The sequence below is a fragment of the Peromyscus maniculatus genome, chromosome 3 (assembly GCF_049852395.1).
Source record: "Peromyscus maniculatus bairdii isolate BWxNUB_F1_BW_parent chromosome 3, HU_Pman_BW_mat_3.1, whole genome shotgun sequence".
Lineage (NCBI taxonomy): Eukaryota > Metazoa > Chordata > Mammalia > Rodentia > Cricetidae > Peromyscus > Peromyscus maniculatus.
In genome coordinates, this window is record NC_134854.1 from 106,702,979 (window position 1) to 106,728,357 (window position 25,379).

Below are 25,379 nucleotides of genomic sequence, written 5' to 3' on the forward strand. Positions count from 1 at the left end.
TATTTGATCATCTTTGGACCTACCAACAAGGGATTACGGAATATGTGATCACCTTCCTTTCTCTTCCTCTCTCTACACTATAACTTTTCTCCCCATCCTCCTCTTATTTCTGTCCCTTCAGAAGGCTGAGCCCTTTCTGAGGCTGCTTACTGTCCTCAGGAGGCTGAAAAGAAATAAATCCTCCCCAGCTACAGCCCCATTAACTATACTATGCAGTCATTGCTAGTACAGCTCTCATGGGCTTTCCCTTTTTATTTATTTGATTGCAGCCATATTTCAATAACTTTATCCATGAACTCCTTTGAGACATGACTTACTTTAAATTTAGCTGCAGGTTCCTGGGTGTGAGGGAGCTTTACTCTCAGTTTACCCCCACATTCCTCACCCCACACCCCTTACAGAGACATTTCAAACAGATGAAAGGATTTACTGAGTATGAACTGCAACTGATTCTAAAATTTTAACTAAATTCTGTTGGCTTTAGCTCTAATGTCATCTTTGATAGATGGCTGATATACAATGGGCTTTTGTACATTCAAATAAATTTTCAATTATGTATTTATTCAGTTGAAACTGACAGCTGCATGTTTCAACCTTTCATGTCTTGAAATTCCTAAGATATCCCAATGGGAAATGTCTTTTATATCCTGGTTCAATGCAGCAAATTCTTTTTCTAGGCTCATTTCTGTTCTGTAATACTTAATCAAATGAAATGGATAGTAACCAAATAAATAACATTGGTAATAACTGATTTCCAAAATTCTTTGCCTGAAACCATATACCCAATGACCTGAATTCCAGTTAACCCAGATGGCAATATCATGGAAATATTTATCATAGGAACCACCTGCTTGTGGCTAAGCCACAAAGTCCATGTCAGGTATCTTAGTTATCCGTTGTACTGTGTATTGTATTTATTACAATAGTATGCACCATTCTGAAATCAAGTTCAGCTTTACTGCAACTACAATTATGAACAACTCCCAAATCACAGTGGATTATGATTTTATTGGCTAGGGGTCAGGTGCTATACTTAGGTTGGATGCTAAAGATGGAACCACATGAGCCTCCATGAGATCCATCTCATTGTCCCTCAGTCCCTGAATTATGAAAACTAGTCACAATTTGTTATTTACCACTGAGGTTCCTAAAGCTATTTCCAGGTTAAATGTAATTTCTACATCTTTCTGCATTTTTTTCACTTACGTTGAAAATCCTAAAGGGTCTTAAAAGTGGGGGTATACATATCACTACTTTGAAATCCAACTTTAGTCTGGTTCAAAGATTGCCAATATATAGAAACAGTCCATTCTGAATAAGCTGGAACTACAGCTACTCTTGAGTCTCATTAGGGCTGAAGGTTGCAGATGTTCTAGGATCTTCACATCCTTTCCAAAGGTATTTCAGCAACATAATCAGCTTAGTCAAACATTATTTCTAGAGTACTCAAATTTCAATTTTTATATAAATTTCAGATACTTTCAAAAAAATTATGAAACCAAACCAAAGGATATCCAATAATAGAACTTAGCAATTTGTGGTAGTAATATTTAAATTTTATGGTAAACTGAGTGTTTTATTATAATGTATTAATATAATTGCTTTGAGGCCTACCTAGCCAAGCAAGTTATCTTGACCATTTGTTTGGTTCTCTATGAAACTGGTAATTTCTAATAAATTTTCTAAAACTTACAATGGAAGTCATATATCCTGATATTTCCATTAGATGGTTAGAAAGAATCTGGGTATTTTCCATCAAATGGGCATAAATCATTTTGCATGGATTATCCTTGTCCTTATGCAAAAGGTTAAGAGTAGATAAAGGATACAGATATGAAATGACTAAAATATTTTTATTATTTATATATGTGTGGAAGAGTGCACATGGAGGTCAGGGGACAACTTTGTGGAGAAAAGTCTCTCCTTTGACCTTTACATGGGTTATAGAGGTCAAATTAACATTTCCTGGATTGCAAGGTAAGTGCTTTGTCTACTTAGTCAACTCTCTGGGCCCCAAACAGTTTTTAGTTGAAATTATTTTAAGATTATTAAACCAGTTTTACTGAAAAGCAAGTAAGTCTTGCTTTTATGAGAAATGAATAAAGTGTCAGGGATATGTAATGATTTAATATAGAATCATGAAGTGTGTCTCAGTTACTTTTCTATTGCTATGACAAAACACCACAACAAAAGCAACTTATAAAAGAAAGAAAGTGGGATGGAGAGACAGCTCAGAGGTTAAGAGTACTGGCTGTTCTTCCAGAAAACCTGGATTCAATTCCTAGCACCCACATGGCAGCTCACAACTGTCTGTAACTCCAGTTCCAGGAAATCTGACACCTTCACACAGACATATATGCAGGCAAAACACCAATGCACATAAAATAAAATTAAATTTAAAAAAAGAAAGCAAGTAATTTGGCTCACAGTTTCAGTGGGTTAGAGTTCACAATGGCAGATCAAAAACATGGCAGTCAGAAGAGCTAAGAGTTCCCATGTGGACTGACAAGCAGGGGTCAAAGAGAACACTAGGAATGGCTAGTATCTTTGGAAACTTTAAAGGTTTCCTGCAGGGACATACCTCCTCCAACAAGGTCGCATCCCCTAACCCTTCCCAAACCTTTCCCTAACTGCAGAACAAGTATACAAATATGTGCCTATGAAGGTCATTGTCATTCAAACCACCACAAAATGGTATAATTTTTAAAATAAGTGTATCAGAATATAGATAATATTAGCAAAAAAACTCATTCATCTGTATACACTTTCAGTCATCTCAAAGGGCAGCTCCCATGGCTACTACTTATAGGAATTCCAGTGCTACCAACTGTTCTGTATTTGATGTCTTAAATTATAAACAGACAGGAAAGAAAGGATTTCCAACTGGGAATTTTTTTGTCTCAACAGGACATATGCAGACCTGGAGGACACTATTAAGAGAGTATGGAAAGGGTCTTCTGGGAAACTAGTGATGCTCTGGCCCTTGACCTTGGGTGCTGGTCACCAGCTATCTGTGAAAACTTACCAGAAGATACACTTAAAATTTATTCATTTCCAGTCACATTTCTAGTTTTTTTCAAAAGACATAAGTTATTTCCTAATTATTTTATAAAAGATGGTCTGTTTTAAAAATATTTTTAAAGCCGGGCGGTGGTGGCGCACGCCTTTAATCCCAGCACTTGGGAGGCAGAGGCAGGCGGATCTCTGTGAGTTCGAGGCCAGCCTGGGCTACCAAGTGAGTTCCAGGAAAGGCGCAAAGCTACACAAAGAAACCCTGTCTCGAAAAACCAATATATATATTTAAAAGTATATTGGGATGGGGATAGCTCAGGGGTCTTGAATGCTTACTACTCTTGAAGAGAATCTAAGTTTTGTGGTGATATATTGTGTCCCCCAATATATTGTGAACCCTAATAAAACTTATCTGGGGTCAGAGAACAGAACAGCCACTAGATTAGACATAGAGGCAAGAGAGTGGTGGCACACACCCCAATCCTAGCACTCCAGATACAGAGATCCATCTGGATCTCTCTGAGTTCAAGGCCACACTAGAAACAGAGCAAGGTGTGGTGGCTCACATCTTTAATCCCAGCAATTGAGATCTCATGTCTTTGCTTGGGAAGAACCCATGCCTTTTATCCTAGGACTTGAGATCTCGTGTTTTGCTTGGGAAAGACATATGCCTTTAATCCCAGGAAGTGATGGCAGGAAGCAGAAAGGTATATAAGGCATAAGGACCAGGAACTAGAGGCTTTTTAGAAACAGTTCAGCTGAGATCCATTTGGTCAAGGACTCAAGGCTTTCAGTCTAAGGAAACAAGATCAGCTGAGGAGATGGCAAGGTGTGGTTGGCTGTGACTTGTTCTGTGTCTCTGATCTTTCAGCATTCACCCTAATACCTGGCTCTGGATATTTTTTATTAATAAGACCGTTTAGCAATTCGTCTTACATTGTTTGGTTCCAAGCAACCATGTCAGATGGCTTTCAACTACCTGGAATTCCAGCTCCAGAAGATCCAATGCCTCTGACCTCCGTGGGCACCTGCACTAACATGTACATACCCCCCCACACACACACACATATATACACACACAATAAAAAAATATCTTTTGTTAAAGAAAAAACAAACAAACAAAAAACCCCACATTGGGGAGGAGGGGAAGGCTTAAGAATTTCAAAGCAGAAGACAGCTGAATCATTAAAAACTAGATAACACCAAGTATTCCATAATAAATGGCTTGCCTCTAGAAAAATACCTTGAAATTTCTAGTTGTAGCTTTAATATCCAGCTGAATCTCTATAATATATTTTTGCAGCCCAAGAGAGACTCAACTAAAACTAACTACAAGGGTCATAAGAGGTATGTAACAAGAAAAATGTATACTGTTGGTCAACATAACACTAACAATATTGTCTTGGAAAAAAAAATCCCTTGGATGATGCACAATTCCAATGGGAATCTATGCACACATCTAGGAAAGAAGCATGGAAGGAGACACCCTTTCAAAGGGCTTACAGTAAATTTCCTGAGAGGTAGAATTAGCGCCTACTTGTCTGATGAAGGACTGCCTTCCATTTGAAGGTCCCGTCCACTCTGAATCCTAAAACTGTATTCCATAGGAGTTACTGAGATACACAACAGTTAAAGGAAACTTTAAAAAAAAATATTTCTCACCGGGCAGTGGTGGTATACACCTTTAATCCCAGCACTCGGGAGGCAGAACCAGGTGGATCTCTGTGAGGTTCAAGGCCAGCCTGGGCTACAGGGCGAGATCCAGAACAGGCACCAAAACTACACAGAGAAACCCTGTCTCAAAAAACAAAAAACAAAAACAAACAAACAAAAAATTCTGTACAACAAAACACATGCAGGCAAACATGATATCAAACTTCCTTGTTTTTTGTTTTTTCTCTCACCATTTTAGAATAAAGACAATAAATCATTCATTTACAAGAATTCTATAAAGGCAATCAGATTATCCTACATTTTATAAAAATAGCAAGAAGATGTCCTCATACAAACCCTTCTTAAAATATGACATGATAGCTTCAGGGATGCACTGCAGGGCAAAAAAATCCCTCTCTTATCTCTTTTCCTTGATAGTTTTTTTCCTAAAAAGCGCTTGGACCTCATGCACAGACAAGGGCTGAAGTGCAAAGAGCGCTCACCTGCTAATTCAAGAAAGGAGATCACAGGGCAAAGTACACCTTGTGCTGATTTCTAATGGTTCATCTTACATGTTTGGATAAGTTAAAATACTTACTAAACTACATTAAAACCAACTGAAAACAACAAGAAAACTGCTGAACAGTGGCATGTGCCAAATCTGTTCCCATAACTTTAAGCGCCTCTCACTGCAGCACGTGTATGTGTGCTGTCATCCTAGAGCTAACCAGATCACTCCCATTTGCCTCTTGTCAACCAGGCAAAAACATAGGTTTAGAACGGCCTTCAGCAATATTCCCAGCAGCAAGATTTTCTTCCATGAGAACCTGTAGTACCGTTCAGTGTTCTCCCAATCTCCTCTCATTGAAACGGAATTGCAAGGCAAAAATAAGTTGGCAAAGAAATGGTGTAACCAAAATAGAAAATGTCAAATGATGGTAGCCAACTGTATTCCCGGTAAGATACAGCTGATCTTGTGCCATTTGTTGGGTAGCTGCTCTATGTTGGATACATTAAAAATTCTACATTTTCTCAAAGAATTTATAACTCCGATAATTACTGGGGGAAAAAGATAATATATTGTTTCCAGCACTGAAGAAAACATTAAAAATCACCCCCTGAAGTATATATGGATTATAAAGAAGAAAGGGAGGGATTGGGAAAGACTTATGGGGAAAATGGGCCTTGAATTATATTTTAAGAACAGGAGAAGTTAGAAAAGGAGGTAAGAAGTGATCCTAAGGAGAAGGAGCAGCCCCAGGCCACACATACATAGAATTCCTGCACACAGTAAACAGATACACTCGACTGAAGTCACTGCTTTCTGAAGGGTTGTGAGGGACAACCTAGGACAGCTGCAAGTTACACTGGAGAGTGACCATGAGGAGAACTCTGCCAAGGCCTCACCCACGTCACCACACACCTCAGCGGTCAGTCACTATACCACAGATCAGGTTTCTAAGTCCCTCCTCTAGACTCTACTAGGACCCCAATCCCGCATCACCACACAGGCTCCAAACATCTTTCAGGCCTTTACATATTAGTGAAAGGCAATTTGTCTGCAAAACAAAAAGAGAATGGACTTCAAATCCACAGGAACCAGAAAAACTTTATTTGAATCCCATTTCAACATACATTGTTTACAGCATCTTAAACAATGTTTAATTTGTCTCTATCTAAGCCTGTTGTGTCTACTTTGTAGACAGTAATGGGATAAACGAAGGAGGCTAAAACCTGGAATTGAAAATGTAGATATTTTCCCCTTTTCAGTCAAATGATGTATGAGTAAAAGAAAATATGAAATGAGTAGGACTATAAAAATCTGTAACTTTCAAAAATGTGAGTATGTAAATATTTGAATTCCAAGAATAAAAATATATAATCCAGGTGTGGGTGGTGCATTCCAACAGAAGCAGGTAGACACCTGGAAGTTGAAGCCCGAGATGATGACATAGTGAGATCCAGTCGCAAAACAAACAAAGAATAAATTTTACACACACACACACACACACACACACACACACACACACAAACACACACACACACAATGCTTATAGTTTTGAAGAAAAATACGAAATTATGCAACCAATACAACTGTCTACCTTTTTTATACTTCATGTAGATTTTCCAACTATATTACACTTTGAGGGATCTCACTTGTAATCCATTTATAAAATCTTGTTCTGCTTTTCGACATCATATCAGAAATATTTCCAAGGATATAATGTAAAATTCACATAAGAAGATTCACAAATATGTGCTATTTAGATGAACAGTATTATAGTTTACAGACCTACGTGCACAGTTAAGGTTTTTAATTACTTCTTTACTTGTATCAGTAACGTTGACCCTACTGTTCTGTTCTCAAATACCACCCAGAGCCCTGGCCATGAAGAGCGCCCCAGTGCTCCAGTCCTCAGCAGTGACACTAAAGTGGCCGAGCTTATCTCACCCATGCTATACTCCCTGGACCTGCTCAAGGAAGCTGCTTATCTAACACAAAGTACAGCTACAGGATTTTACTCCTTAAAACTTCATATTATGCTGATTTGCTGCCTTATCTCATCACCAAAGACAGGATTAGACAGATTCTTTTAAAGGAATTATAAGAAAAGCGTATGATTCAAAAGACCTTATCACTGAAGAGGCCAAAGACTCCTGGCTGTACACTACCAGAAACTACTACTAGTAACAGGAGTTTTCTTGGGAAAAACTGCTAAGTAATAGCCCAACACACATAAGCCCCTGTAAAGAAACACAAACCCTCGAAGGGACTTAAGTGATTAAACTTGGAAGCCTAGCACCACACTGACAAGGAGCTAATCTGTTGCTCAATGTACCCTGGATAGTTCAAATAACCTAAAGTTTAAAGTGCAGAAACAGGAAATATAAATCAATTTCTTGCAAGGCAGAGATATCATTAGCAAATCTGTTATTTCTCCCCATCAAAGAAAAGAAAATTCCTTGGACATTGGTTCTCGCCATATAATTAATCTGAAGAAAAAATGTTATTGTATCCTAAGGGCTATGAGGCCTGCTTGTCTCATGAGGACCCTGGAACTTTCCCTATTTTGTTCCACAGAAAGCCATAGGGAGTGGGTCCACTTAGATAATCATTATTGCCAGATGAGAGACTTTCCACATAAGAAGTTACAGCAGTTAAAAATAAGTAACACACTAACAAGTAACACACACACACACACACACACACACACACACACACACACACACACAAAATCTCCTCATTGCCTGAGTGAGTTCATACTTTACAGTGACATTACTATAATTTATTTTCCCTATTGGGAAATGTTGGATTAATAATGACTAAAATTTTATATGCTAATATTAAATAGAAACCCAAGAAATCCCATAGAGAAAAGGCATTTAAATTATGGTACTTCATGGAAGACTTGGTATGTAGTATATTCTCAAATGGTAGGTAGTCACTATTATGCAAAATAGAAGACTATCAGTTCCTTCTTGAACCTGGGCAAGATCAGTTTAGGCTTTAGTTTCTCCATTTGACAAATAGAGAAAATAGATTGCCAATTTATCACACAGGTTGTTTTAAGAAGACATATGAGATAATGTAAGGTACACAAAGTTTGAATATTACAAAGTAGTATGTTAATGAAAAGCATTTTACCAATAAAAAATTCTGTCATTTGAAAAATATTTGTTTGTGGAAACTTACGAAAATATGTAAGGAGAGAAATTAGAATTTTTACCCAATGTTTTGTTTTTTTCTTTATCTCAGCATAGTAACTTATGACTTTTCTTTTTAATAATCAAATTACTTTTAATGACATATAAGACCTAAAAAATAGTTTTTAATACCTGAGCAAAAGTCATATAATTTATAATTTAAAGCAAATAAAATTCACAAAATCTTGTGTGCCATTAACACAAAGCACTGCTATCCATAGACACTGATGAACAACACCAGGTCTTATCCCCAGGCAGCAATAATCAGTAAGATGATATAGAGGAACACTTACCATCAGATCACTCTAGTTAAATCCTGACCATGTCCCTTGCACATTCCCTCCTGAGTTCACATTGCCATCACTCGCACATATTACCCACACTTCTCTAGTGGGGAGGCTTCTGTCTTCAGTCACTGGGATGACTGAGAGCAGGAAAGCAGCTGGAGAACAACATCCACTTTCTAGTTACCACCCTTACTCTTCCTGACTCAGACACAGAGCTAACATATCTACCCAAGGTAGAAATGGGCTCTTCCAGATAAGAAGTGCCTACAAAGGAAGATGCCCCATCTAGGTAATGGTTAGAACTAGAAAAGGCTCCAGAGAGTAGTCTTTGAAATGAGATTTGACGGATGTGAATGGAATAAATATATTAAAGGGCAGTAGCAGTAACACGAGATGATAAAAACATGGGACAAGGGCTCAGGGTACCTAAGTTCTGGATGTGCTAGATAAGCAATACTAATTTGATTTGAGAGGAACATCTTTGCTTAACAAAAAGAGAAAATAGGGTACCACTGGGGAAATATATATATATATATATATATATAGTATGTATGTTTGAATGTGTGAGTGTGCATGTGGAAGCCAAAAGTTGATGCCAAGTGTCTTTCCATGATTATCTACCTTATTATATTGGAGCAATGTCTCTTACTGATCCCAGAGTTTACCATTTTGGTTACTCTAATTAGCCAGCTTGCCTCCGAGATTCCTTGAATCTGTAACTGGACATCGGCAACAGAGCTTCAGTGAGTTCTGGAGACTGGAACTCTTACAGGGCAGAGCAAATGCTTTCCCTGCTGCGCCAACTCCCTGCCTCCCTCTTGGGAAAGTCTTAATAGTTACAAAGACAATTCTCCACAAGAGGCAGTGATAATTCCTCAGTGGACAAGTACTCGGTAAGTCTAGAAGTGTCAGTAGTTCATAAAGTTAAACAGAATGAAAAGGAAAATGTGAGTTTTAGAAGAGTTTCTTCCAATGGGAAGAATAGAAATAACTTTCTATTGAGCCTATTTCTAGGTAGGGAAAGGCCAGGGAAAGGCAGCACCGCATTGGGACACCAACTGAGAGCATGCCCCATGAAGCACTACAGCAGCAGTTAGGGCAGATTTGGCCCTGAGTCATACTCACACATTGACAGTACACAGAAAGCAAAACCAGGGTCCTTTACCCCCAGCTCTGCTACTTGAGACAATACCACACCCCAATCTTTCTCCAGGACTTGTAAGAGGTAGCTATCAGAATAATTAAGATAATTTCTCTCTCTCTCTCTCTCTCTCTCTCTCTCTCTCTCTCTCTATATATATATATATATATATATATATATATATATATATATATCGGTTTTTAAAGACAGAGTTTCTCTGTGTAGCCCTGGCTAGAACTCATTCTGTAGACCAGGTTGGTCTTAAACTCACAGAGATCTACTTTCCTATGCCTCCTCACGGCTGGGATTAAAATTGTGCACCACTACCACCAAGCTTCAAAAGTAAACTCTTAAACATATGCTCTGTTGTCCAGAGCCAAGTGATCAGCCATAAAAACATACATAAGTGTTACAGGATATGGACTCAACAAGGTGTATTTAGGATATATGTGATAGCTATTCTTGGATGTCAACTTGACTCTATCTGGAATGAATTAAAATCCAAATGACTGAGCAAACCTGTGAGGGATTTTTTTCTTAATTACATCATTTGAAGTGAGAAGACCTACTTAGAATCCCCAGCTTTGAGGTGGGAAGATCCACCTTTAATCCAGAACTTTTGAGGTGGGAAGATCCACCTTTAATCTGGACAACATTTTCTGGCGGCAGCCTATATAAAGGACATGGAAGAAGGAACCTTGCTCTCTCTGCCTGTTTGCTCTCACTCTCACTAGCAAGTCCATTCTTTTATTGGTTGGCATTAGAGTCTACATTTTGAGATTTCAAATGCATACTGAAGGCCAGCTGAGATTCACCTTTGTGGACTGAATAAATACTGAATTCTTGGACCACCCATTGGTAGAAAGCCATTGTTAAACTACTGGGATCACAGCCTATAACCAAATGTGTGTGTGTGTGTGTGTGTGTGTGTGTGTGTGTGTGTGTGTGTGTGTGTGTGTGTGTGTGTGTAATCTATGAGTTATGTTCCTCCAGCGAACCCTAATACAGATTTTAGTACCAGGAATGGGGTCCCTCCCTGAGGTTACCATGCACTTTATTCCATTTAGCATCAGGCTTTCCTTTAAACTTTTTAACTCTTTGAGCACTGGACTTAGCTTCATTATACTTCCTGTTGTTCTTTTTCTCTTCAAACTATACATTTTTGTATTTCTCTTTTTCCAGCTTGCTCCTTTTCATCAGAGATCTGCATAAGAATGATTACTAATAACCATACAACACAATCAATACTACACTGAAAATACTATACTTGAAATCTCCTCTGCCAAACCTATTAATCCAAAATACTTCAATTTAGTCTCAGGCAATTTTTTGGACAAGAGCAAAACCCAGCCACATTCTTTGCCAAAATATCAGAAGTATGGTCTCTAGGCCACTTACTAATATTCTTTCTCTATGAAACCTCTAGAGCCAGAGCCAGCTATCTTAATTTGCACTGTTCTCAGCACCACTATCTTTCATGCTCCCACTAATACGGCCCATTAAGCCCCACTTACAGGGTCCAACTGCTTTCCTAATCCAAAGTCTCAAAGTCTACATTCTGCCAGTAAGAACCATGGCCAGACCTATTACAGCCATATTCTGCTCCCTAGTACCAACTTCTATGTAAGTTACTGTTCTGTTGCTTTGAAGAGACACCATGAATACTGCAACTCTTAAAGAAAAAACATTTAATTGAAGACTTGCTTATAGTTTCAAAGAGTAGTCCATTATCATAAAGGTAGGGAGCAGAGTTACAGACAGGCATGATGCTGGAGCAGTACCTGAGAACTACATCCTTATCTGTAAGCCAAGAGAGAGACTCGAGGCTTGGCATGGGCTTTTGAAACCTCAAAGTCCACCTCCAGTAACAAACTTCCTCCAACAAGGCCATATTTCCTAATCCTTCTAGTCCTTTCACAGAGTGTCACTCATGGTAACTAACCATTCAAATACATGAATCTATGGGAGCCATTTTTATTTAAACCACCACAATATATGTATATACAAATACATTTATGTATATATGCATGCGAAAACAACTAATGAAAAAAAGAGGCCATGAATTTGAATGAGAGTGGAGAGGAGTTTATGGGGGTGTGTGTTATTGGGTGTGTTTTACGCTTACTCTCTTGGGAACCTATCACCCAGCTTCCAAATAAATTACACACAGAGGCTTATTCTTAATAATAAATGCCTGGCCTTAGTTTGGCTTGTTCCTTGTCAGCTTTTCTTAACTTTAAAATATCCCATCTACCTTTTGTCTCTGTGCTTTTTTCATTTCACTTCTGTATATCTTACTTTCACTCTTATTCTGTGTCTGGCTGAGTGATTTGGTGGCTGGCCTCTTGTGTCCTCCTCTCCTTGTTCTCTTGTTCTTTTTCTTCTTAAGTGTACATACATTGTTAAACACACTGTAACCTGTTTAGATGGTTGTTTTTGTTTTTGTTTTTTCTGTCTAGACCTTTTTTTTTTTCTCTCCCGACACACGGTTTCTCTGTGTAGTTTTCGTGCCTGTCATGGATCTCGATCTGTAGACCAGGCTGGCCTTGAACTCACAGAGATCAACTTGGCTCTGCCTCCCAAGTGCTAGGATTAAAGGTGTGCACCACCACCACCCAGCCCATCTGGACCTTTTTTACTCCATTAGCTCTAGTCTTTTTTGACTATGTGAGCAAACTTTAAAACTACTAAGTGCCACAGACCTCTGCACGACTTTGGTGGCTGACTCCACCTGCTTCTGGGGTCATGCAAGTCAAGCCTAAAACTCACAGCCAGGTCCAAGGTGCATTCAATCTTCCTAGCTGCAGGAAATAGGTACCTGCATTGCCATAAGCAGTTTTTACTTAGCTTGCCCTTTCTATTTAGTGCAATAGGCTGAATATCAGCACTTCTTAGTGTCCTTTTTCTTTTCTTTTTTTTTTTTCAATTTTCTCAGGACCTACAAGAAAATTCAGCCCACATTGGTACATCAAAGTGGTGTTGCTTTTTCCCCCCTTTTACCATTTAGTCATTGGTCTTTTGGGGGGCCACCACCCAGTTCCCAAATAAATCACACATGGAGGTTTATCCTTAATTATAAATGATGGGCCATAGCTTGGCTTGTTTCTTACTAGCTTTTCTTAAATTATCCCATCTACCTTTTACCTTTCTCTCACTTCTGTAATCTTACTTTCACTCTTACTCCATGGCTGGCTGTGTGACTGGGTGACTAGTCCCTTGTATCCTCCTTTCCTTCTCCCTTGCTGTTATTTCTTTTGCTCCCAGATTTCTCCTTCCATTTATTCTCTCTGCCTGCCAGCTCCACCTATCCTTTCTCCTGCCTCACTATTGGCCATTCAGCTCTTTATTAGACCATCAGGTATTTTAGACAGGTAAAGAATCACAGCTTCACAGAGTTAAACAAATGCAAAATAAAGAAATGCAACATATCTTTGCATCATTAAACAAATGTTTCACAACACAAACAAATGTAACACATCTTAAAATAATATTCTACAACAAGGGAGTTTAGGTAGGAAAGGAAAGAAACATAACTAAGTTAAAATTTTAAAAATAATGAAAAAAGAAAAGAAAAATGTGCTCTGATGCTAAGCATGCAAAATACATAAATATACATTCAACAGTAAATTAATAACTGGAGCCTGAGGAAAATGCTTGTGTACCTGCTTCATCTGTCATCTCAAGGGACATGATAACAGTTAACAAACTACCTAGACAACACTATGATGGTCATTCAGTATACCTCACAAAAACAGGCAAAGCCACCTTGGTCAACAAGAAAAAAGTCCAGTAATAACTCCATTCCAAAAATTCATTACTGTTTAAATATAATTAGTACACCCTCCATTACCCAACTACACACTATCACATACACTCATGCGCATGTGTACACATAGGCATGTGGGCGCACGCGCACGTGCGTGTGCAGACACACACGAACACTGACCTTTCCCACCATGTCACTGTTGTGATATACCCTAACAGTTAAGACAAATGGGGAATCTCAAGAATTAAGAGAAGGCATTCTCTTCCTGTTTCTTTGCAGTTCTCTTCACATACAAATTTTGTACCATTTATTCTCTCAACAGAGTCATTCCTGACTTGGAATTTCAAGTCTGAAAAGAAAATGTTCACACTACACATAGGACAAATAAAGTGGTTTGTTCTCAGGAAAAGCTTTTGCCCCATCCCTCTTTCTCTAATAATGTACAAGAATTGCACAGAGAAATTACCTGGTATTCTGGGGAAAGTGAACACAAATGCTAGGCCATCTCATTAGCTGTCTGTGAAAAACCAAAGAGGGGAAGTTTCAGAAATGAGATTTATGTGATTCTACTAAACCTAATGACTGATCAATCCAAGTAGTGTGGTGATAAGAAAGACATCACTCAAGGTATACTGAAGCCATCCCTGTATGAAAATGTCACACTGAAGCTTAATATGTAAAAACTAGTATATGCAAATTAGTAAGAAAATTTCATCTATCTATCTAGTTATTTATTTTAGGCATGACAGATACATGCCATTTACAGACACAGTCCTGAGGAATTAAGCCTTTTCAATTCTCTCCTACCTTGGTTCTGGATAGTACATGGTGAAATGGAACAGTAACCTGAAATGTACAGTCAGCTCAGCACACAATGAGCGAGGCTACACGATGTTTATGGATGAGCATCTCAGAATTGAGAAAAAGGTGGAAACTTCATGAAAAACCATGACATAAGTGATAAAATAATGCACTTTGAGTTAAACAAATAGCCTCTAAAAGTTACAATAAACTAATTGAAGCAGGGTGAGGAGCTGTGGGAGCTGGTGTCAGTTCAGGGCTCACAGCATCTCTCACAGTACATGCCAAGAGCACAGGAGAGAATTATTTTTTAGATGCAGGGAGATGAGTGTAGAAGCACTGATATAACATAGCCAGCCCTGATCTTCTACACAGACCTCTGACTCTGTGCTTCCTCCTTACAGTGCTATAAGATCTACTCACATCATTATCTTACAAAGCCAGAGGAAATGCAAAGGACAAATTACTATTCCTCATTTTCTCCAAAAAATAAAATCCATTTGAAAAATAGTTCTTCAATAAAGTATTGTTTTAAATATACATATAATTAGTTCTCAAAGACAGAGAAATTCTAGAGATGAATATAATTCTAAGTATCACCTACCTACTCCACTAGGATTAGAAAGAGATAAAATGTTTCACACAGAAAAAATAATTAAAAAGCAGGAAGGTTTTTATATGAAAAAGTATAATTCAACCTGGAAGTATAAATTCTATACATTTACTACATAGGAAATAAATGATTAATGTGTATAGATATGCACTAAAAATCAGCTCAAACTATATAGAACATTTATAATATTTTCTAAGTTCTGAGTATGATCTTTGAAAACCTCTCTATCAGCTGTACATTTTATTGAATGGCAGGTTCTATTGAAAGTACATACTGCAATTACCATTTATGAAAAACATGTATTCCATTTAACTTTCTTTTAAGTACTAAGCAAACAATCTATTAGTCTTTTATCTGATTATTTCAAGCACTGGTGTCAACTTTGGAAGACTGACATATTTTCATACTATAGAAAACATACCAGTATCTTCTTTCCTGAATATTTCCTTAGAAAAATTCAAATATATATTCAGTGTAGAATTCACTGTCATATAGAAAGCAAGAACTTACTATTATCTTCATCCAAACTTGCAGAGAGTAGTGGCAATTTTATTGAATTTTTTTTTATTGAGATAGCAATTCTTTCACAGATCTTAAAATACTCATAGATTTTTTTGCATTCTACTCCTTTGAGGTTAGTCTATTCTAGTTTGAAAGGATATTGCTTATTTTGCTTTATAACATTTTATATCTATTAGGTAAAGAACATACTTAAAATTTTACATTTTTTAGTAGTGTCTAACTTTGCTTTACCGTCAATTTTAGAATTATTTATTGACATTTCCTTATGAAATTCATCTGGTACTCATAATAATTTGATTAGTCTTGGAAAACTCTCTGCACCACAAAAAATTACCAGCCTGGTACACTTGTATATTACTCTATGATGAATTCTTCACATTATTTTTACTAAATGCTTGTTAAGTATACACAGAAAGAAATTTCTGCTGTTCATAATTTATTCAGGTATGTTATAGCAGTAAAAACACACTGAGGCACACATGTCTGATTACTATAATTACAATTTGTTCTTAGAAAATTTTATTTATTTAAGGGAACTTCTAAAACACTGGTAATAAGAATTTTTAACCTCCTGATGATAATGTAATTTCATATGTTTAGTATAATCCTGTTAAATTTATACTCGCTGTTGAATTTCCTATTATTAAAGCACCATTCTACTTATCTTTTATTGAATTTTATTTTTAAAACAAGAATGAACATTGGATATTATATAATATCCTTGCAACTTTACAAGTTATAATTATATACCAACATACTTTCTCTCATTTACACAGTAATTGGAAAAGTCAAATGTTAAGAGATTTAAAAAATCTAGAACCATCCTTACATTTCTGTAACAAATCCTAGATAGTAGTTACTGAATTACTTTCTTATAACATCTAGAATTGACATTCAATTTTAATTTACTTTTACCCATAATTGAAAGCTTGCTTTGTATTTTTTTTAAATTTGCTTATTTTTATTATATGTATGTGAATGTTTTGCCTACATGTATGTAAGTGCATTGTATGTGTGCCTGGTGCCCAGAGGCTAAAAGCTGGCACAGATGGTTGGAAACCACCATGTAGTGCTGGGAACCAAACCCAGGTACACTGGAAGAGCAGCAAGTGCTCTTAACTACTGAGCTGTCTCTCCAACTCCAATAAATTTTAAAAATATTTTTGTGCTAGATTTGTCTTGTCTTGTTATTAAGGTGAAATGAGATTAAATAGCACAATTTTCTGCAAGTCAATCTTCCTACTAACTAAGCACAGCTAGAAGTAAAAAAACCAGACAATTTTCTTTAAAGACATCAGAATTCAAACCAGGCAGTACTGGCACATGCCTTTAATCCCAGCACTCGGGAGGCAGAGGCAGGCAGATCTCTGAGTTTGAGGCCAGCCTGGTCTACAGAGCTAGCTCCAAGACAGCCAGAGCTACACAGAAAAACCCTGTCTCAAACAAACAAACAAACAAACAAACAAACAAACAAACAAGACATCAGAATACTATGAACAAGGAAGATTAAAAAAAATAAAACTGCAGAAAAGGCAGAACCTTTCTAATGTGATCTGAGTGAGGATCAGCAACTGTCCTTGGCGACACTGGCCAAATTCCAGCATAGGCAATAAACAGAGAACCAGAATTGGGTCCCAGGGTCCCAGGGTCCCAGGGTCCCAGGGTCCCAGGGTCCCAGGGTCCCAGGGTCCCAGGGTCCCAGGGTCCCAGGGTCCCAGGGTCCCAGGGTCCCAGGGTCCCAGGGTCCCAGGGTCCCAGGGTCCCAGGGTCCCAGGGTCCCAGGGTCCCAGGGTCTAGAATAGCTAGCTATTACATATTTAAAACAATTTTTCTTTCTTTCAAAGGGCTACAGTACTAAAATTAGAGGTCTGAGAACCAAATGTTCTATTACATTTGTTGAATTCTAAAGCTTAACAGTTCATGAAAATAAAGGATTATGCCAAAACCTTTGAAAGGCAGAGTGAGATTTTCCAAAGTCTTACAGTAGCTCAGACACAGAGACTCAGCTTATGTGTAAGAATCTCGGGTAGGCAGTTTTAAAATGCATTCCTGTTGCAGTAACAAAACACCGCAGACCAGGTAGTTTATAAACAAAAAAATATGTATCATTGACAGGTAGCTCATAAACAACTGACCTAATAAACAACTTTATTTTCCCAGTACTAGAACCTGGGAAGTGTAAGATCCAGGTGATAACAGATTTCATGTCTGGTAAGGGCCCATTTGCAACTTCATAATACGCATATTCCTGAGGCATTCTATTATTATAGAAGAAACAGAAATCTCTCTAGAATTCCTCATGAAGGCCCTATCCCATAGCCATCACCTCCAGGGGCTTACATCCTGCTATCACAGGGGTAATTGAGTGCAGCATATAAATTCTAAGTTTACACAAACATTCAGACTATAGGAAAAGCTAAAAAGGCAAGGGAGTGGTGCACAGACACCAACAACTTACAAATTGGATTTTTTGTTTTTTAAAACTATTTTTAACTATGTATTAGCCCACTGCTCACACTCTTTCTCAATATCTGCCTGCAGAAGGCAAAAGGCTGAAATGCAGAAATTTCTGAAGTTCTTTTTGTTGAAGACAATGACAGGCCTGTGCTTATCAATGTCCTTATAGCACCTTAACTAGCTACAGAGATGACTAAAGGTACATGACAACTGCAACCCAACCCTGTTACTAAGATCAGCCCAACTACAACAGATCAACCAACATATCAATAAGAGTAAGAATGGACACTATTAGAAAGCAAAATCTATGCAGTTCAAATTAAATGTCTAAGAGCAAACAAAAATACTAGGAAGAATCATGAACATATCACTAAAAATCAAACCTATCAGTATGTATATAAACAATAAGCTAATAAACGTAACTTTAAATGATTGTGACTAATATAACCAGAAAACAATTACAAACCAGATAAAAAGATAAGAGGTTCAGCAAAGAATTTCAAATGATCAAAAAACAAAACAAAAACAAAAAACAAAGGAAGTCCTAAAATTAAAAGAAACAGACCTTAAATGTTAACTAACAAGTCTGTGGGATATTCTTTACAAGGTATTTGCCATGTCGTATACTAATGACTTTGAACTTAGTTGTAAGACTGAAGAGGCCAAACTCAACATTAGTGCGGCCATGACAATACCGGGAGTAGGCCTCACCCTTACAATAACCAGGAAAAGTCACAAACTGTACCCTGCAGGAGACCAATCAGAATTGAGACAAACAAGTACTAGATGTTCCAAGACATAAAAGATAGCTTACATTACTTGTATACAGGTTGCCAAATTCCTTGCAGCAACGTCAGTACCAATCCCTGTTTGACAAGACTTCTGTTACCTCACTCTGGCCCAATCAGGAGTTAAACCTCCATCTGAATCCGGGATTCCCCTAACCCCCATCCTATATTCCTTAAAACCTCTGCCATAACTGAGCTCAGTGCTCTCCCTGATCCACCAGCTATGTCAGAATGGATGGAAAGCCCAAGCTAGAGCTTGCAATAAAAGCTCTTTGCTTTTGCATACAAACTCAGACTCCTGGGGGCTTATGACGCAGGCATAACAAGACCTGACAGTATAGACAAAATGGGAAAAAAAAGCAAAAGTCTTTGAAATCAAATTATATGGGAGGCCTGAAAGTCCCTTTATGGATTTATATATCTACTAAGAGCTCTTAGAGATTAAAGAGGCCCCTAGCAATGTAAGTAAGAAATGAAAACCTTTCCCAAAGCTAGTTTAAGGTACCCGTTTTCTATTTTGAGGGGCAAACCAGAAGCAACTATCACTTACAGGAAGGTGTGTGAATACAGCAAATGTGCTCCGAAGGAAGGCAATGAGGTCGACTAGGTAGTCACTAGCTTTGTTGTCTAAGTCTCCTGTCATCCAGTCATAGTCAGCCAGCTGCAGAAACTGGTCAATCTTCTGATTTAAGTTTGTATATATCTCTTCTTCAGCTGCATGTCTAGCATCCTGTGAAATAATATTTAAATATAAAAACACATTCAGATGTCTAGAGTGAAAAGGGCAAACATGTATGTGATGTAACCACCACATATCTATACCACTTGGTAACACAGCTGTAAGTGTTGAATCACATCAGCTTCTAGGAATACTTCTCTTCTACAAAGCCGAAAGGAAACTTTTCTTTCTTTCTTTTTTTTTTTTTTTCCAAGACAGGGTTTCTCTGTGTAGCACTGGCTGTCCTGGAACTTACTTTGTATGAACTCACAGAGATCATCCTGCCTCTGCCTCCCGAATGCTGGGATTAAAGGCCGGTGTCAACACGCCCAGCAGGAACATTTTCTAATGAATTTTTACTTGTACTCACTGTCTCTCTCCCTCTTTCTACGGGGGAGGGTTAAATGTAATCTACCAGAAAAAAAAAAAACATTCTTTTTCTTCAATAAATGAGGAAAATGTATTTACATACACCCCCTGCAATCTATTTCCTTTTATTTTCTCATTTCTATCAAAAAGCAAATTTACTCTCAGAAATTGATTCCATTTTGACTCTTTGTGTGACTCCAAAAAAAGCTCCTTCCTACATTCTCAAATTGCCTACATCCTCTGGTTCCTCCAGCTGCTTGTAAATATGCCTATGTTATAATCTATTCTCAGTAGTTACTGTAAGAGCTCTGTACTTCTTCATCAGAAGGCTCTTTCAAAAGCTGATAAACACTCTCCATAATATCTGTTCTATACAGCACAGGCCTAAAAAATGCTAAAACAGCATCAAAGAGTTCCTAGAGCACATAAGTTTGTGTTACCCTGTGTAAGAGATTCATGCTACATACTACCTTATTAAAGTCCCTAATAAGTATTGTTGGACTTATTTTTCTAGGAAATATATTATCAGGATGAATGAATATGCATTATGGACAGAACAATCAGGATTCTAATACAAAAATTGTCATGAACAACTTGCTACCACATCTGATATTCATCTTCCAGTCTGAGCTTGCTTGATTTCTATTAAATACTGTACCTAATACTCTATCTCCCATGATCTTCACTGTATGGCTCACCTATGGTTTGTATTCACTCTGGTCTCAAATTTTCTCAATTTCTCTGGATGATTTAATTATTTTCTATAATTTCCAGGTCTGTCTTCAACACTGATCTACTCTAAATACATTCTATCTCATGGTCCGTGTATCTGATTGCTTCATGGACACCTTTGACTCCCAGAAATATTGGAAGCATAAGACTGAGATCTGGACTTGGAATTTTCCATACTCTTCACCTGTTCTTTTCAGACCAAGGCAAAAATCTAGAAGGCATAACTGGAATCTTTCTTTCACAGTTAGAAACAGAGTTCTGTAACTCCGAATTATTAAATCTGTCTTTAACTTATTATCCTCTTCTATATTTTCTCTCACTTAAATTTTACATGACTGTGAATTTATAGTAGAGCCAAAGACAGTATTTACTTAGATGAAGAATGATTTCAAATTTATTAACTGACAAAATCATAGGTATTTGTCATGTTCAACAAGGTATTTTGAATGTGTAGATATTATAAATGGCATAATAAATACAATAACAAAGAATTAATTGACATACATAAATCAAGCTCAGAATGACATGCATTTCCTCAAATATTTGTTCTTTTTATGGTAAAAAAATTTTAAACAGATCCTACCAGAAATTTTCAAGATACAATACACTTATTAACTATAGCTACTTGCTGAAGAATGAGCTCTTGAACTGCTTCAAAAATGTGTAGGGCCAGGCGGTAGTGGCGCATACCTTTAATCCCAGGACTCAGGAGGCAGAGACAGGGGGATCTCTGTGAGTTCGAGGCTCAGCCTGATCTACAGAGTGAGATCCAGGACAGGCAGGCACCAAAGTTACACAGAGAACCCCTGTCTTGAAGAACCAAAAAAAAAAAAAAAAAATTGTGTGGTTTCACCAAAATGGCTTAGCCACTATCAAAGTCTTCAGTGGCCATGCTCTGCTCTACTTATGAGAATTCAACATTTTTAGATTCAATATGGAAGTAAAATTATACAATATTTGTTTTTCAATGCTTATTTCATTTAACATAATATCTTCCAGGATTATCCAAGATGCTACAAATGACCAAAAATTCCTTCTTTCATAAGGCAATATACAGCATTCAATTGTGTTTCTATACCACATTTCTCTTTCTATATATCTACTGATTGATGATAAGCTGACTCCCTATCTTGACTATAGTGATCAGTTCTGTAAGAATATGTAACAGAATTACTAAATCATACAGAATTTTTACCTTAAAATTTTAAAGACCTTCCACACCGCTTTCTCTAATTGCTAAACTTTACCTTTGTATTTAAAAAAAAAAAAAAGCCCTGCCAAATCCAGTGTCATCTATATTTCTTGTTAAGCTATATGCAAAGGGTTGTAGTATTGTGCATTTTATTTAGAATTTACATTTTCAGTTAATGTTAGATAGATGTAAGGTGTGCATCTGGGATTCTTGTGGTTTTGCTGTTTTCACAGATGTCCACCATCTTTTGTTGAAAAGAAAATTCCTCTCCATTCTCTATTACATTACTTTTACTCTTTCTGAAAGATCAGTCGAATATCTATGTATATGCCTAGTTTTAGGGAAGGTAGTCCACTTTATTCATCTATTTGATTGTTTTCTTGCCAATGTTATACCATCTCATTCCTGTATCTTCACTTATAGTAAGGCATGAACTCAAGTACTCAATCCTTGAACTGTACTTTTTAAGACTGTTGCCATTCTGTAGGCTTTGCCTTCCCAAATCTACTTTCAAAGATCCACAAATTAATTTGCTGATGTTGAAAGAGGATGCAGTAAACTTGGTTAGGAAAAACCTAGACTGTTAACATTGGCGTCCCACTCATAAACATAAAAAAATCGTTAATCTTTGATTTCCTTCATCAGAGTTTTGTAGTTTTCATCATATAGGAATTGTATTTTGTTAGATTAAGGAATTAGTAATTTGTTTTACTTACGATTACTAACATAAATAGAAATTATGGTTGTTTTTTCCAAACTTCAAACTCTAGTTGGTCACTACTAATATGAAGACTGACTTTTATGCTAACCTGTATGCTGAACATTAATGTAATCAGTTCTTTTCAATATTCTGTTATTTCCTTAGGATTTTCTATAGTCCCTCCTGTTATTTAGAAACAAAGAATTTTATTTCTTCCTTCCCTCTCCAGACAGCTTTCCTAGTCTTGTGTTGTTAGATGCTGTGGAGGAGTGGTAAGAGAGAGCAGTTCATGATCTTAGCAGGAAAATATCTGGCCTCTCACCATTAAATCTGACACTATCTCTGCGGGGTTTATGGGCATTTTTTATAAGGTAGAGGAAGTGTCCCCACTAGTCTTGATTCTTCTTTATTGAGAATTTAACATAAATAAGTATTTTTCTTCACCTACTGATACACAGATTTTCTTTTTTAGTCTGTTTGACATGATGACTTCCATTGACTGAGGCTGAATGTTGATGCACATTTGTGGACCTACAATAAGTAGCACTTAAGCCACAATGCACTTCTAGTTTATAGGAAGTTGTGTTCATGTTTGTGAGCCCCATGAAATTTTCCTTCCTTGTGTGTGAGTCTGATATTAGGGTAAGCAGACCTCATAAAATGAGACTAATAGGATTCTTTCTCGGCTATAATTTTCTAGAAACAATTATAGAAAACGGGTATAATATCATCCTTAATTTTTTACAGAATTTACCAGTGAATTTAGAACTATGGGAAAAAGTAGAACCTTTAGTAGCTGGGGATTACAGGGAAGGAATTAAGTCACTGGATGCATAAAGAGGTTATAAGGACCCTGGCTCCTTCCTGCATCATATTTATTTTCTTTCTGGCCACCTCATGGAGCAGGCAGTGTCTTCCCCACAAGTTCTTGCCTTATGTATATGCATTGTGGCATCCCATAAACCTAAAGCATTTAGGCCAATAAGTTAAGGACTGAAACATCCAAAACTATAGGTCAAAATGAACTTTTCCCGGCACTGGAGAGATGACACGGTGGCGAGGAGCACTTGCTGCTTTTCATGAAGACCAGAGTTCATTGCCAACACCATGTCGGGCAGATCTGTAACTCTGGCTTCAGGGAGTCAAATGCTCTCCTCTGGCCTCCAAGGGTATCTGCACTCACATGCACATACCCAGACAATAGAAAAAGACACACACACACACACACACACACACACACACACACACACACACACACACAATCAAAAATGAAATTAAATAAACTTTTGTCTCTTGATTGTTGCAGTTTGTTGTTGTGAATATTATTTTTTCATACCAGGTCTCACAAAATTCAGTGTGGCCTCAAACCCATTATCTAGCTAAGGCTGACCTTCAGATTTTTATCTTTCTTGTCTCCACATCTTAGTGCTGGAACTAAAGATGTACACCAAGACACTCTACTTTTTCTTTTGTAAGATTATTGTACCAGGTGTTTTTGTAGTGGTAATGAGAACCTGGCTAAATCAGTTTTCCCCCCGAAAGTAATCTATACTTTATGTCATTATTAAAAAAAAATCTTCATAAAAATCTCTTTATTATTATATTAATGAAAATGGGTAAGATCAGTAGTACCATTAGCAATTTGTATTTTTTCTACTTTTCCCTTGATTAGCCTGGTTCAAAATTTAATTATTTTACTTCATTTTGTGGCAAAGAATCAACTTTTGATTTTGTTGATTTCCAATACTGGTTTTTACTTTCATTTGTTTCTGATCTTATTCTGTTGTTTATTTCTTTAGCTTACATTGGATTTAAGAAGTTCTTTTTCTAATAAGTTCTTAATACTCCCACTCCCCTTGCAAGCCATACTTTCCCTGCTACATCCAAGTTTTGAAGACTTGCATCTTCACTTTAACTTCACTTACAGTATTTTAAAATTCCTCTTAGGATTTTTTTCTGAAACCACTTTTCTTGGAATATGTTAATTTTCAAATATTTATGAATTTTCTAAGTATATTTATGTTACTGTTAACAGGTTTGAGTCTATGTTTTAAGAGAGTTTAGTTACAATTTCTATTTTGCTGGTTTTTGCTAACTGGCATTTGAGGGTCTTGACCACTGTCTGTCTTGGTCAATGCTCTGCATGAGCTTAGGAAGAACATGTGTTCTGTTCATGCTGGACAACACTCTCTATAAATGTCAGTTATTCAGCTGACTGATGGTGCCATTTAGTTCAGTGATATCCTTACTTATTTCTGCTTCCTGAATTTGTAACTTACAGATATGAATTTACTAGGAACAGATGTTGGCACTGAAAATATTCTTTTGTAATCTTTCCAAACACTTCTATTTCTCTCATTAGCTCTTTGAAAGTAACAGGTAATTTTAATTAATTTTCTAAACTTACTGGTAATTCTTCAAATCTCTTATTCTCTTCTCTATAGGAACAACAGATGTTCCCTGACCCAGAGGACTAGAGATTTCATTGCATCAGAAGGTGAGATACAAGTTGCTAGGAGAGAAAAGCAGTCAATAATCCTATACCCAGCTATGACACCTATGAACCAAAACAATAATAATCAGCAAAGTACAATAGTGGCTGTAACCAACAACTTGACTTAAGGCCCACTAAACAGGAGCAAAATCATGCCTGGTACTGTAAACATAGCCAACTACACATGACTAGTAAGGTAATGAATCTTAGCTGAGAACCTACTACCACCACTTTATTAAACCAACCTAATTCCTAACTGCATTCTAAATACTTATCCTTACACCCACAGATAAGTGTAGTTCTCACGCCTCATCACAGAAGCTCCTGTTTTGTAATAGGAGACCATTAAAGAACACCACAACTAGTCCAAAGGTAGAGAGCACTGAGCATGGAGTACCCAGCCCCAGTTGATGTATCTACAAGACAACT

At 37.1% G+C, this 25,379-nt stretch overlaps 1 protein-coding gene across 4 annotated transcripts in view; it reads right to left on the reverse strand.

Moving 5' to 3' along the window:
- Positions 1-25,379, reverse strand: part of Exoc6b (exocyst complex component 6B) — a 491,948-nt gene that overhangs the window by 176,547 nt on the left and 290,022 nt on the right. For 3 of the 4 annotated variants that reach the window (XM_006991543.4, XM_076567063.1, XM_076567062.1), the window contains one exon: positions 19,296-19,475. In XM_006991543.4, the coding sequence (XP_006991605.1) occupies positions 19,296-19,475 (180 nt within the window). Of the gene's footprint in view, positions 1-14,030; positions 14,082-19,295; positions 19,476-25,379 lie in introns of all 4 variants that reach the window. The other variant, XR_013049947.1, reaches the window with a different exon arrangement.